Here is a 14,967-nt window from a genome sequence, read left to right on the forward strand (position 1 = left end):
GATGCGCTTGAGACCACCACACAAATGCTGCCCTGCTGGCTGGCATGCGGAGAGCTGGACCGGGGGGAATCCCAGGATAGAGAGAGGAAGAGAGAGAGAGTGAAAGTGTGTGTGTGTGTGTGAAAGAGAGAGAGAGAGAGAGAGAGAGAGAGAGAGAGAGAGTGCTCTATTCCTCCCTTGGGCATTCTGGACGCACTGGCATTCATCCATTCAGTGCAGGCAGGGCCCCAGGCTACACTGTGTTGCTTTGGTTTCCCCGGATTCAATCGTTATTGCGCCCTCCCTCCCTCCCTCCCTCCCAGTCCCCCCACCCCTCTCCCCTCTCCCCCCTACCCTAGCCCACCCCCTGCCTCGTTCTTGCAGCAAGGACTCATGTTTTCATTGATCACAGCAGTGGATGGGAAAAATGATGGGGGGGAAAAAAACAGACATAGAGATCAAACGGTATGAAGAAAGTCAGTGTTAGTGGGTTTTTGTTTTATGGTTTCTGAGTGGCCAGAATAACGGAAACAGCACAGCACAGCACAGCTGATTCTCTGTTAGGTAAATGATGAATGGAAATGGACAATACAGGGATTCCAGCCAGTATGAGTGCATGTGTGCTCAGCTTGTGTTTTTGTCTGTCTATTGGTGTGTAACCTCTGATTGTAGAATACATACATATGTGTGTGTATATATGTATATATATACACATACACCTGTATATATGCATATGTGTATAACTGTGACACACACATATATATATTTATATAGAAGCAAATGCATATATAGATGCACCTGCACTATGTATGTGGTGTAATACCCATGTGTGTATATGCATAAGATATATATAGGGTTCACCTGCTTCTATATATATATATATATATATATATATATATATATATATATATATATATATATATATATATATATATATATATATATATATATATATATATATATATGTGTGTGTATACGTCTTCATATAAGCGTATGTGTATACGAGAGCACACCGGAGAGCAAGATTTGGAAGCCGATTTCCAGTTCCTATAGCAACCATGATGTAAGCCGAGAGGGGCAACTGCGCCCCATCACCCACCCCCACCCCCCTCACACTCCCCCTCCATCCCTCCCCCCCCTCTTTTCTCTCCCTTTCTCTTCCTCTCTCCCCCTCTAAAAGAGACACAAGCCCACTCACAGGCAAGGCTGGGTGTGTGAGAATGGGAAGTGCACCACGTTTTTGCTGGATTATAAAGAACACGCTCCGTCGCTTATCTATTTTTTACAGTTTTTCCCCTCTCTGGAAGTGTTGAGGAAGAAGACTGTTGGCAAGCTGGAAACCTCTGCTCAATAACAGCAAGGTGTGTGTCTGTGTGTCTATGTGTGTGTGTCTATGTGTGTCTGTGTCTACCTAGGAATTCATGCGCTTCACTGATTGGGCTGTGGCTTCTGTGGGTATGCTGGGCTGAAGCAGCCCCAGTGCATCCCAGTGCAGGTTTTTTTTTATTGTGTTTTATTGTTTTTTTCTGAATTCTTTCTGCAAAAAAATTGAGTTTGTAGTTTTTGTACACATGCATATATAAATGTTTAAATATGTGGAAACCTGTATACATCATTTGTCACATCATGTAACTGCATCTGACCTTTTTTAAATTTTAAATATATTATATATTTTAAGATGATTCCACTAATGTGACTCAAATTTCTCACAGAACTTTCAGAACAAGCCTCAGGACAGTTTTCATTTGTCACTGTTGCAGCACTTGTTTCAAAAACTTTGCTGCACCCCATTCCGTGCACCATGCCAGCTCTAACTAGGCTGTTCTGTGTGACCTAGTTTTGGCTAGTGTTAGTGGTGCGAACAAATTTTTGGGCCTAAATTTGCTGGCATAACTTAGACTAGGCTCGTTTTTATTGCATGTGATTATTTAGTACTAGTACTAGTGCTCGTTAAGCTCTCATTAAGTTCTGTTGAGAGATGATACAGTACATTACATTATCCTAAATGAAGCTGTAGTAAAGTATCAATATCAGTTGTTAGTAATCGCTCTCTTTTTGACACTGGAATAGCATAGCCTAGCATTCCTAAAAATATCCTCATTTGTAAAAGTGGAAAAATATATTATTATTATTATTATTATTATTATTATTTTTAAGTATTATTAAGTATATACATATATTTAGGTCTGTCACAATAGTTACAATTAATATTGAATAACTACAGTATATGGGCATGACCTCATTTGATTATTTTTGCTGACCTTGATATTGCACATCATCATATTTAGTAAGATTAAGAGTCAAGAGCCTGCATGTCGAACATTTTAAAACAAAAATAAACTGTTTTATTTATTTATGTAGGATTTTTAAACACTTCAGCATTATGTAATAATTGATTGAAAATTGAAAAATTCCGGTCAAGATGTTGTGCAGTAATTTGTGCTTTGAGACAGTAATAAAGGACACACTTTAAACATGCATTTCTGGACAATCTGAGCTGAAGCTGAGTGACAGTGCAATAGGTTAATTTAGCCACCAACTTAAATTTGAAGAAGATATTTTGATATAAAAATGCTACACACAATGCTGCTTTAACAATCAATAAAATATTGTTCCTTAAAGGTTTGTGATTGCAGTATTGTGCCATCATGCAGAATATACATTCTAATTAAATGTTATTATTACAAGCCTGGCACATTTCCAGTTTTGGGTCAGAATGTCACATAATTACACTACAAACACTATTTTTAAAGGAAAACTTCACTGAAAAATCATGTCTTTGTAAATTCAACCCTATCTCAAACGTAGGTGATTTTCCTAAAGTTTAAAACATCTTTAGTTTTTATTAGAATAAAATGGTTAAAATGCAATGTAATGCATTTTATGAAACTCATTAACATTAAGACTATTACATAATGATGCAGTTTGTTTACTTTGGATGTCAAATGTCAGCAGGAAATGATGTCACACCCAAATTGGCTGTTTTCCAGTTAAACCATCAGATATTTGTATATTATTTAGAAGTGGATGATATGGCCCTAAAATAATATCATGATATTTAATGGTATTTTTGCAATAACGATACCTAATGAGACACAAATAGAAAAGTGATAATAAACTGTATATCTCTACTGCTGTTTCTATTGTGTGGAGCCGCCATCTTGGATTCTGAATCTGAACTCCAGTTTCATTTAAACTTTCCTACTTGGAACTCACAGCATTAGCCTTGTAGCTTGAGGTTAAGGGAAATATGTTCATTTATGCCAATATTTAGCATAAAATATTAGGAAATCTGTATATAAGGCCTTAGGTGCCACTATTACATTAATTCGAGTTATTATATATTTATATTTGTGCACAATGATGCACATTTCTTCAGTCCATTACACGAGTAATGATGGGTTTTACGAACTAATTGCTTTTATGAACTTAAGTGAGTGTGATATATAATGCCCATTATACTTGTTAAACAGTTGTAATCTGACAACATGCTGCACTTTAACAGAAATTACAGCAGCTTCTGTGAAACCTACTGTTCCATTAGAGGTAATGGATACTCTGTCTAATTCAGAACACCAGTATCTGAGGCAATGGACCAGTTTCCAAGCCTTAATCTAAACTGCAGTGCCAAATAGTTGTTCACCATTAGCTTAATCTCATTTAGTTCACGCCTAGACCTAGTCTGGGTCTAGAAACTGGTTTGAACATTTTTAATAGCACCAGAAGACATTTTTTATTTTTCATAAAATATTCTTAAAGCAATGGTATTTAGAAGTAAGAAGTGGTATTTCCTGCTTCTGTGCCCTTCTTATAGTCAAGAAGTATATAGCAATTTGCGGTTTGAGACAACAATAAAGGACACGTATTTCTGGACAAGCTGAAAGACAGTCAGTAGCTGGCATGCTGAGCAGGCAGTGCTAATCTCCCATTAAGATAAGCATTACCCATGTTTTTTCTGGACAAGCTGAGAGACACAGTGTTACATAGAGCAGTATGCTGAGCCCACAGTGGCAAAGATAGCCATAATATTTTCATTATTAAAGGTAATTTTAGTCATCAATGTGATTTTAAAGCTTTGCAATAAATGATATGCTTTAAACCTGCACTTCTGGACAAGCTGAGAGAGACAGGGTTACGTAGGTCAGTAGCTGGGAAGCTGAGACTGAAGTGGCAAAGATACCTGCGTTAATCTTCCTGTTAGAGGTTGGTTTAGACATCAACATGATTTTGAAGCATACTATAGTTCATGCTTTATGTCAGCAAAAAAGAATATGCTTTATACATGCACTTCTGGACAAGCTGAGAGATACAGTTTCACATAGAGTAGTAGCTGAAATGGTGAGCCTGAATTGGCAAAGATAGTGGTGCTAAACTACCTATTAGAGGTTACTTTAGTCATCAACATCATTTTAAAGCATACAGCAATTCAAACTTTGAGGCCCCAATAAGGGACATAAGATATACATGCATTTCTGGACAAGCTGAGAGACACAGAGTTACATGAACTGGCAAAGATAGCCATGCTTTTCTCATCATTAGAGGTCATTTTAGCCATCAATGTGCTTTTAAACTATATAGTAACTTTTACGTTGAGACAGCAACAAATGACATGCTTCAAACATGCATTTCTGGACAAGCTGAGCGAGACTGGTATGCTAAGCCAGAAGTGGCAAAGATAGCCATGCTATTCTCATTATTAGAGGTAATTTTAGCCATCAGTGTGATTTTAAAGCATATATTATTTTGCGATTTGAGACAGCAATAAATGGCATGCTTTAAACATGCAAGCTGATAGACACAAGCTGATGTTTTTAAGAAAAAATGCTACATAATGCTGCTTTAATAATTAACTTCATTGCTCTTCATGCATTATTGTGCTTTTATACAGTAATGCAAGCAGAGCAGGATGTTTTTCATCATGCTCCAGAAGCCTCAACCCTAATTAGTTCCACTAAGCCTCACTGTCCATTCTAGTTGTCTCACTTTACTTACCATATTCTTCTTTCTCTCAAGCCAAGGCCAGGGCTCCTCTAATGAGGACCGCCTCCTCGCAGTCCTCTGCGAGTCTACCAGCGGACGCATGGAGAACCGGCACGGTAAGCACCCTCCGCAGCCCAACGGCCAGCCACCCGAGGCCTCGTCCGCGGCCCAGTCTCCCGAGCGCCAGTCTCCACTGCTCACCGGAGCCACCTCCCTCATCTCCCTCAACCAGACTGAGGAGTTCTTCGACCTGATAGCCAGCTCCCAGAGCCGCAGGCTGGACGATCAGAGGGCCAGTATAGGAGATCGACTGGGCGTTACGATAGCACAGAACAACGTCGCCCATCTCTGCGAAGCCTGTAACCCACAGGAGCCCAGCGATGAGTTCTTTAATATGCTGATAAAGTATCAGGTAATATCAAACACTTTTAACTCTGATCCATAGAACACAACAAAAACAAATGTAAGTTTTATGGCTAATTTAACTGTTCATTTAACTCAAAGTAGGTTTGATTGATGCCATAAAGGAACCTTTTGACTCTTGATATTGAATGCAGTCAAATCCTTAAATCCTTACAGCAATGCTTGAAAATATAGTAGAAAACTTTTCTTGGAGAGTAGAATACCTTTTTTAATACCATACCCTTGTTTTCAGAAGATACAATGAATGTGCAGGTGTTGCATTATTTTTATTTATATAGTGTTCTTGATTTTTTGGAGGACTATAATTTGGATATCAGCCTTGTTTTTACTTTGAGGGATGAATGGGATATCCTTTGTGGATCGCCTTTAGGCCAGACTAAGGACAAACACTCACAGATAAAAGAGTACAAAGAGTTTATTACAGTAGGGACTAGGCTTACAAGAATTTTAAGGGACAGGCAAAACAAGGGAGAAGGCCAAAGAGAACATGTCATAGAAGAGCTATGAAAACTAGATTCACTACTTAGCAAATAACTGAGCAAACAAAGGTGTATATATACTAGGGTGGAGAGGTGGAGCCAATAAGTAACTCGGAGAGTGGGAATGCCGTAGCATCATGTGATCAGTGGGTAGTTTAGAGTCCTGAGCAGGCAGACTGACAGCGTCAGGGCTGACAGTATAACGTTTTTGCAAAAATTTGACACTTTTGGTACAGTGAAAAAATTGATAATTTTCTTTGTCCAATATTTTCTTTTTCGTGCATCTATACCTTATATTATTTATTTTACTGAAATCTTGCATAGAAAGAGTGCATATTTATAATATAATATTTTGGATATTATATTTTTCACGAGATCTGATGAAATCTGTTAAAGGAAAAAATCTGTTCATTTTATACCAAAACATATACAGCAAAAAATCATGCATTGCATCACTTCCAGACTACCATACCAATTGGTATAGATATATTCGGAAGCTCCCTCGCTATTTCACAATGCAGGTGGAAGGCGTAAAAATAGACTGTTCGAAGAGTGTAAGAAGGGGCCCTTCATTTTCAAAGTGATTTGTTTAAAGCAGAGGTGTCACATCCACTGCAGGTGCTCATGGCATCAGTTGTATGAAGACTGACCAACTGATTAAACAAGTGGAATCAGGTGTTCTGCTAGAACTGGTGGCTTAGAATCTAAATGCCTTGCAACGCCACATCGAACCTTCGCAGGTAAAACTGAGCCCCCTTGTTCTAAAGAAGGATTCCACTCAAAGAACCCTTTGTTATAAGGGCATATTCATAATAGTCACGCTTCTCATACCACAATTTAGAAGGTCACCTGTGTTCAGAAGAATAGCAATTGGCTGAAAAGTCTCTTACCCCAAAAAAAGGCCTAAATCTCTTACTCAATTTGTCCTACTGTGTCTCTCTTTCCCTCAGTCCTCTAGGATCAATGATCAAAGGTGCTCCCTGCCTCCAGCTCCTGATCCGGACGAAGACTTCTTCAGTCTCATTCAGAGAGTGCAGGCCAAACGTATGGATGAACAGCGGGTCTCCTTCCACCCTGACGAGAAGGATGACACGGACTCTGAGCCTCCCAAGTCCAAGCCTTCTGAAGAAGACTCCAGTTAGTTAGAGACTGCCGCTGCTCTTCAGTGTGACATCCCCGGTCCTCATTAAGCACTGACTCTAAACTTCTGAGAGGGATAGATCTCAGTCGTTGGTGGAACTGCTTTGTGGCATTAAGTCTAGACCATTTCTCTCCAGTTCTGGTCCTCTACTGCTCCTGCACTGCATAGTTCGGCTCCACCTTTGTGTAGGTTTTGGGGATTTGACGATAACCTACAATCGCAACGTCAACTATGGTATGCAGTATGATTTTTTGCACTGATTGTAAGCTGCAGGCTGCAATTTGAAGCTGTTTGTGGATACAACCAACCAACTTTGGTAGTCCCCAGTACACGACAAATGACAGTGCTTGAGATGGAAGCTATAGAGCAAATGGTCTCAAGATGTATTGCACAGGAAATGGTTAGGTTTTGCACAGTGGTTGAAGGAACCAAATTAACACTGCAGACTATTAACACTGCAGGGATGTGCATTCGGACTAATTTTGGTTGTTTAATACCTTTAAGCAGTGGATTTAAACTGGAAAATCTAAACAGGGATCTGGTTGACATTACTTGGAATTAGTTACTCAAAACACACATTAGGCCTGGGCAATAGGGAGAAGCATTTGGATTTTGGCAATTACCTGACTTGATACATAATAGTAGGCAACAAAATGACATTCAAGTCAATATTTCCAGCCAACGAATTAATGAGAACTACTACACAGATTAATTATTAGACGGTAAAGCTGATGGTAAAATGTTGGGCGTCTGGATATCTTGCCTGGATACAACATGTGATTGGGCATAGTTGGCCATGAACCCTTACAGGTTCCAAATTGCTTCCAGCAGCACATTTGCCAACAGATGCCAACTAGCTCTACACTCATAGGTAGGTTGCCGAAACTGGCGCCTGACTAGCTGGTCCCATAAATGCTGAATTGGCGATAAATCTGGAGACTGAGGAGGCCAAGAAAGGCAAAGACATTCCTGAGAAATCCTTGCTCTGTGTAAGCGAGCATTATCCACTTAAAAATACCAGTTGGAAGCCCTGCCATGAAAGGCCTTCAAGGGAAGCACCCTTAAGTTTTTTTGTGCCAAGACCAAGTATCTAATCAGACTACACCTGTAGTCATTTACATACAGTATCTGCTTAGACCAATCATAGACGTAGAGGTCCAAGTTCCCTCTTTTGGTTGCAATTAGCATTTTTTCCTATTCTTTATGCAATGGCATTTTTAAAACTCTTTATTGAAAAGTTGTCTAGGGTAATTTATAGTGGTACTTGAAAGTTTGTGAACTCCTTAGAATTTTAGATATTTCTGCATAAATATGACCTAAAACATCATCCAATTTTCAGAAACATAGATAAAGAGAAACCAGTTAAACAAATAACACAAGATATTATTCTCGATCATTTATTTATTGCATATTTGTGAGTGGCAAAACATGTGAACTTTGGCTTTTAGTATCTTGTGTGATCCCCCTAAGCGTTTACAGCAAAACCGGCTCTACTATGATACTATCACCACCGTGTTTTACAGATGGCATGAGGTTCTTATGCTAGAATTTGTTGCTATAATCAATTTAGTCACTGAAAAAAATAAGAAAAGCTAACTCTACCCTTTATGGAAATTACTATATGCCTTTTTTCACCCAGACCTGACTGAACCCTTCAGTAAAAGGAAGTTCCCCTTTACCCTGGCCCAGCAGCTTTAAGAATAACTACTGGCTTTAACCTTAAGACACACATATACATATTTTATTATTACCCTTGCTGCTGACAGCTTAAGAGGAAGGAAACGGAACAGAATATTATAATAGAACATATTAAAACATTAGAGTTGGTTATTTGTCCTTAATATAAGATTATTAGTAAGGAAAGACCTTCTTCCTGTATTTATTTTTTTCTGCTCCACCCCAGAGACTGCATGTGTAAAAACACAAACCAAACTAAGGGTAAAATGCTTCATGTTAACTAAGTCAGAGCAGAGCAAACCAACAATGGTGTAAAACCATATTGGATGAGCTGAAAATCATCAAAATGTATGATTAATATTTAATGGCATTCCACTGCCAATTCTAACTGATTATACAGAATATCTATATATTTTTTTTCTATACTATAAAGAACACCTCAACAAGAAATACCATGATAACTGCCTTTCCATATCGCCTGGCCTACTACACAAACAGAGTTAACTAGTCCACTGGTGCTAGAAGGCTAAAAAATATGTAGCATAAATGAAAATGCAGCAGCAAACAGAGGCATTTGTTATATATTAAATAAACAAAGAAAAAACACTGAAACGTATTTGATGACTAAATGATAAACCATTAATTTAGTTTTTTTTGTAAACAAGGCTTAAGGCTTCAACAAAGTCTGCTACAGGTGAGCTCATATGATAATGCTAATGCTAAAACTAAAGCTAACCGGTACAGCAGTAGATGGTGTACAATAAGCTGTATTACGTAGCATTAGTTAGCCTAGTTGCCTTTACAATCACACTCTTAACAATGCAATTTAATTCTTAAAATCGTCATCATACTTGATTCACAGTAGTAAAGCACAGTCTGGTGAGATTTACTGTACCTACTTAATCAAAAACATACATAGCAGAACCGTAACGTTGGCCTGTAGCTTTTAGAGATGTTCTATAATACACTGCCAAACAGCAAAACCAGCAATGAAAATCTACAGTAGCTGTGCACATCCCTGTTTTGAATGTTAGCGGTAGCATCGTGTACTGGTAGGCTTAAAACAAAAGATTTATTTAAAAATGTAAGAAATATATAAATGCACTACTGGTCAAAAGTTTTAAAACACCCCCATATTTTAGCCTTTATTTTTGCCATAAGTTCTTCAGGTCCATGCAGTCAATAACAGAAAAAAGGTACAAAAAATTCAGTGTACAAAATTTGGCCAGGACATGTAATCATTTAAGGAATACAAATAAACTAAAAAGAAAATAATTGTAGTATTGTAAAAAACATAGTATATTGTTAAAGTATATTGTGAAAAAAATAATATATGTTTCACTGGTTAACAGTTGGTAAGTAGTAATGGAAATAAACTGAGCTAAATTTACAAAGCCTTTGCCTGTAGTAAAGCAGTGCTGGAACAGATTTTGTTACATTTTCATCATAATAACTAGAAAATGACACAGATAAACACAGATAAGTCTTTTTTAGAGAGAAATTACAGACGAAGCCAGAGAGCAGTGAGTAGTGTACTGTTTTCTATACCTTTAAAACACTTTTAGAAACTGGAGAAAACTGGTAACTTACAGGAAAAGTCAGGTCTGGCTGACCCACATGGAAACAGCTTAACTCTGGACTAAAGCCCCATCCACACGAAAACTGCATTTTCGCAGTTTCTAATTTTCGCTTTCTAAAAACGCTAACGTCACACAGCGAGTCTGCGCATGTCCGCATTTTGTTGCCATTGAGAAATTGGGAGGGGACTCTTTTCGGCGCAACACCAGCGAACTCCAGTGTTTTGTCGAGTTGTGCTACCTTGCCAAACCGTGCTACCCTAGTGTATATTCAACTGTAAAAATACAAAAAAGCACCATATAAGAGCATGTTCCCAGTAGATGTAGCTAGTATATTTAGATAGCAGAAAAACACTGTATCATGGTAAAGTTATGGCAATAAGAGGTGATTACAAACTGCGTTAGATTTTTTTTTCAAATAATAATTATTGTACATATTATTATTAATTTTAATTTACACGTTTGTGCAATGACAGCGAGTGCAGGTGTTTAATGCACAACACACACAAAAAAAAAACCCACGAGAAATAATAATAATAAAAAAATGTAGGTCAGCGCATGCACAGTGCTTTTAGGAAGCATGTTTCGACGGGTAGCATAATTCGACAGAACACCCCGGCCGTGTGTTAACAGCGTAATATTATGCACAGCTGATTTAACTAATGAACTAACTGCCCTCACTGAGCTCCTGATCCAGCCTGTTTACTCACCATCAGCCTCTGTGGATTTTACAGCGGGTCAGACATGTTGGTTGTAGCAGAGTGATTTGCTTATCTTATTAAGATTCTAATTAAGTTCATTATGCAGTGAAATAATTTAGAGATGTTTGTTGTTTTTGCCTCGTTGTTTTGGTAACTTACATTAAAGCCACGTAAAGATTTGCCCTTAAGCCTTTTTTACAGAAGTGTTAAAGTGTTTTAGTCTGTTCTTCAGTTAGCTCTGTGATTCTGCTAGTTTCCCTGTTGTATCACTCAGCTTACCTCAGTGAGGGCAATTAGTTAGTTGATTAGTTAGACCAGGTGTGATGCAATCAGTATAAACCAGTGACCTTAATTTACGTGACCGTAAAGCCTGGAAGAGGTACTGCACCACCACGGTAAAGTTAGTTTCATTTTTGATATTCGACTTTTCGGCTCTAATAACTTCTGAACGGAGGATGGTAGCCAGCAGATACTTACATAATCAGGACAGTACGACCACAGAGAGTGACGCACACCCTTCCTTTTACTGTTTGGGTGAAATTTGCGCAACGCCCTTTTAGCGTTAATACCGAAAAACTAAGCGCACTTTTCCTGTCAGAATAAAATGCATGTACTTCTAGACCACCTCTACATCGGTACACACTCATTTATTTACCTCCAAATCACTTCAGTGCATAAAAATGCCTATTAATGTTCCCACATAAGAATAGATGGCTTTAAGAAAAAAACAAACACCAATAGCTCCATATCCTTAGGGTTCATACACATCAGAATAACGGGGATGTATACTTTGAGTCATGAGGAAAATTGCACACCCATTAATATTATGCAAAATGCTCTATTTTTTTATTATATTTTATATATTCACAAATTCAATAGCATTTCAGCAACTGTGTATGTCACAGCTAGGTGGCAGCAGACATGCACACCATTTATATTTTGGATACAGTGCCAATTCTAGTGAATATTACATTTTATATATTTAAAAAATCAATAGAATTTAAACCGAATTGCACAGAACACTAAAAATAAGTGTGTATGATACAGCTAGGTGTCAGGAAACACACACACACTTTGAAATTTGGATACATTGCCAATTCTACTAATTATTAAATTTTATATATTTTAAAATGTAGTAGCTTTCAAACCGAATCACACAGAATAATAAAAACAAGTGTGTATGATACAGCTAGGTGGCAGCAGACACACACACCATTTATATTTTGGATACAGTGCCAATTCTAGTGAATATTACATTTTATATATTTAAAAAATCAATAGAATTTAAACCGAATTACACAGAACAATAAAAACAAGTGTGTATGATACAGTTGGGTGGCAACAAACACACACATGCTTTATATTTATGATACAGTGCCAATTCTACATATTATTAAATTATATATATTTTAAAATTCAATAGCTTTTAAACTCAATTACACAGAATAATAAAAACAAGTGTGTATGCTACAGCTAGGTGGCAGCAAACACGCTCACTCTTTATATTTATGATACACTGCCAATTCTACTAATTATTAAATTTTATATATTTTAAAATGTAGTAGCTTTCAAACCGAATCACACAGAATAATAAAAACAAGTGTGTATGATACAGCTAGGTGGCAGCAGACACACACACCATTTATATTTTGGATACAGTGCCAATTCTAGTGAATATTACATTTTATATATTTAAAAAATCAATAGAATTTAAACCGAATTACACAGAACAATAAAAACAAGTGTGTATGATACAGTTGGGTGGCAACAAACACACACATGCTTTATATTTATGATACAGTGCCAATTCTACATATTATTAAATTATATATATTTTAAAATTCAATAGCTTTTAAACTCAATTACACAGAATAATAAAAACAAGTGTGTATGCTACAGCTAGGTGGCAGCAAACACGCTCACTCTTTATATTTATGATACACTGCCAATTCTACTAATTATTAAATTTTATACATTTTAAAATTCAATAGCTTTCAAACCGAATTACACAGAACAATAAAAATAAATGTGTATGATACAGCTAGGTGGCAACAAACACACACACTCTTTAAAATGTGGATACGTTGCCAATTCTACTAATTATTAAATGTTATATATTTTAAAATTCAATAGCTTTTACACCAAATCACACAGAACAATAAAAACTAGTGTGTATGATACAGCTAGGTGGCAACAAACACACACACTCTTTAAAATTTGGATACACTGCCAATTCTACTAATTATTAAATTATATACATTTTAAAATTCAATAGCTTTTAAACTCAATTACACAGAATAAAAAAATATTGGATACAGTGAGCCATAGTATAAACAACATAGTATAAACCATAGTTTTAGCCATAATATAAATAACGCTAAAAATAGCTGTATATGACACAAGTCGGTGTAAAATAAAGGGTGTTATGCAAATTTGGTTATGTAAAACCAAAACATCAAAAGAAAACTTTTTACTCTCTGTGGTCATAATACATGTATTATTAATTTGATATTTGAGACAAAAATAAATAGGTGGTGATTAAGGTATACCATGTAACTAACAATGTTATACATTATACAAACATATAATACATAATATTACATAATTACATAAAACTGTTACAAACACAACTACATTTAAACTTTTTTATTAATGTACAGTTAAATGTACTGTATGCTCTCTGTTAGAATAAATATTGCCAAGGACATTGTAAGCTATTGGTCAATTTCCAAAATTAAAGGGTGTGCAGTTCTGCCCATGACTCAAAGTCACCGTAAGAACTTTTGAATGGATGATGGTAGCTAGCAAATGACATCAAAATGACCACAGAGAGTAAAAAGTTTTCTTTTGATGTTTTGGTTTTACATAACCAAATTTGCATAACACCCTTTATTTTACACCGACTTGTGTCATACACAGCTATTTTTAGCGTTATTTATATTATGGCTAAAACTATGGTTTATACTATGTTGTTTATACTATGGCTCACTGTATCCAATATTTTTTTTATTCTGTGTAATTGAGTTTAAAAGCTATTGAATTTTAAAATGTATATAATTTAATAATTAGTAGAATTGGCAGTGTATCCAAATTTTAAAGAGTGTGTGTGTTTATTGCCACCTAGCTGTATCATACACACTAGTTTTTATTGTTCTGTGTGATTTGGTGTAAAAGCTATTGAATTTTAAAATATATAAAATTTAATAATTAGTAGAATTGGCACTGTATCCAAATTTTAAAGAGTGTGTGTGTGTTTGTTGCCACCTAGCTGTATCATACACATTTATTGTTATTGTTCTGTGTAATTCGGTTTGAAAGCTATTGAATTTTAAAATATATAAAATTTAATAATTAGTAGAATTGGCAGTGTATCATAAATATAAAGAGAGAGCGTGTTTGCTGCCACCTAGCTGTAGCATACACACTTGTTTTTATTATTCTGTGTAATTGAGTTTAAAAGCTATTGCATTTTAAAATATATATAATTTAATAATTAGTAGAATTGGCAATGTATCCAAATTTCAAAGAGTGTGTGTGTTTCCTGACACCTAGCTGTATCATACACACTTATTTTTAGTGTTCTGTGTAATTCGGTTTAAATTCTATTGATTTTTTAAATATATAAAATGTAATATTCACTAGAATTGGCACTGTATCCAAAATATAAATGGTGTGCATGTCTGCTTCCACCTAGCTGTGACATACACAGTTGCTGAAATGCTATTGAATTTGTGAATATATAAAATATAATAAAAAATAGAGCATTTTGCATAATATTAATGGGTGTGCAAGTTTCCTCATGACTCAAAGTATACATCCCCGTTATTCTGATGTGTAGGATATGGAGCTATTGGTGTTTTTTTTTCTTCTTAAAGCCATCTATTCTTATGTGGGAACATTAATAGGCATTTTTATGCACTGAAGTGATTTGGCGGTAAATAAATGAGTGTGTACCGATGTAGAGGTGGTCTAGAAGTACATGCATTTTATTCTGACAGGAAAAGTGCGCT

The 14,967-nt window shown here is 36.2% G+C and overlaps 1 protein-coding gene across 1 annotated transcript; it reads left to right on the forward strand.

The window, feature by feature from the left end:
• Nucleotides 1–1,157: 1,157 nt before the first annotated feature.
• Nucleotides 1,158–7,725, forward strand: gpsm1a (G protein signaling modulator 1a). The gene is made up of 3 exons (XM_022667521.2): nucleotides 1,158–1,340; nucleotides 4,993–5,371; nucleotides 6,812–7,725. Exons 2-3 carry the CDS (start codon nucleotides 5,060–5,062, stop codon nucleotides 7,001–7,003), a joined length of 504 nt encoding a protein of 167 aa, XP_022523242.1. The 5' UTR covers nucleotides 1,158–1,340; nucleotides 4,993–5,059; the 3' UTR covers nucleotides 7,004–7,725.
• The last annotated feature ends 7,242 nt before the right edge of the window (nucleotides 7,726–14,967 follow it).

Source organism: Astyanax mexicanus, chromosome 22 (assembly GCF_023375975.1).
Source record: "Astyanax mexicanus isolate ESR-SI-001 chromosome 22, AstMex3_surface, whole genome shotgun sequence".
In the NCBI taxonomy this organism is placed as follows: Eukaryota; Metazoa; Chordata; class Actinopteri; order Characiformes; family Acestrorhamphidae; genus Astyanax; species Astyanax mexicanus.

Bases quoted from the DNA above. Each gene is read 5' to 3' on its own strand.
- gpsm1a (XM_022667521.2), top strand. From the start codon at position 5,060: ATGGAGAACCGGCACGGTAAGCACCCTCCGCAGCCCAACGGCCAGCCA. The intron at 5,372-6,811 runs GTAATATCAAAC...TCTTTCCCTCAG, and splicing joins ATATGCTGATAAAGTATCAG to TCCTCTAGGATCAATGATCA.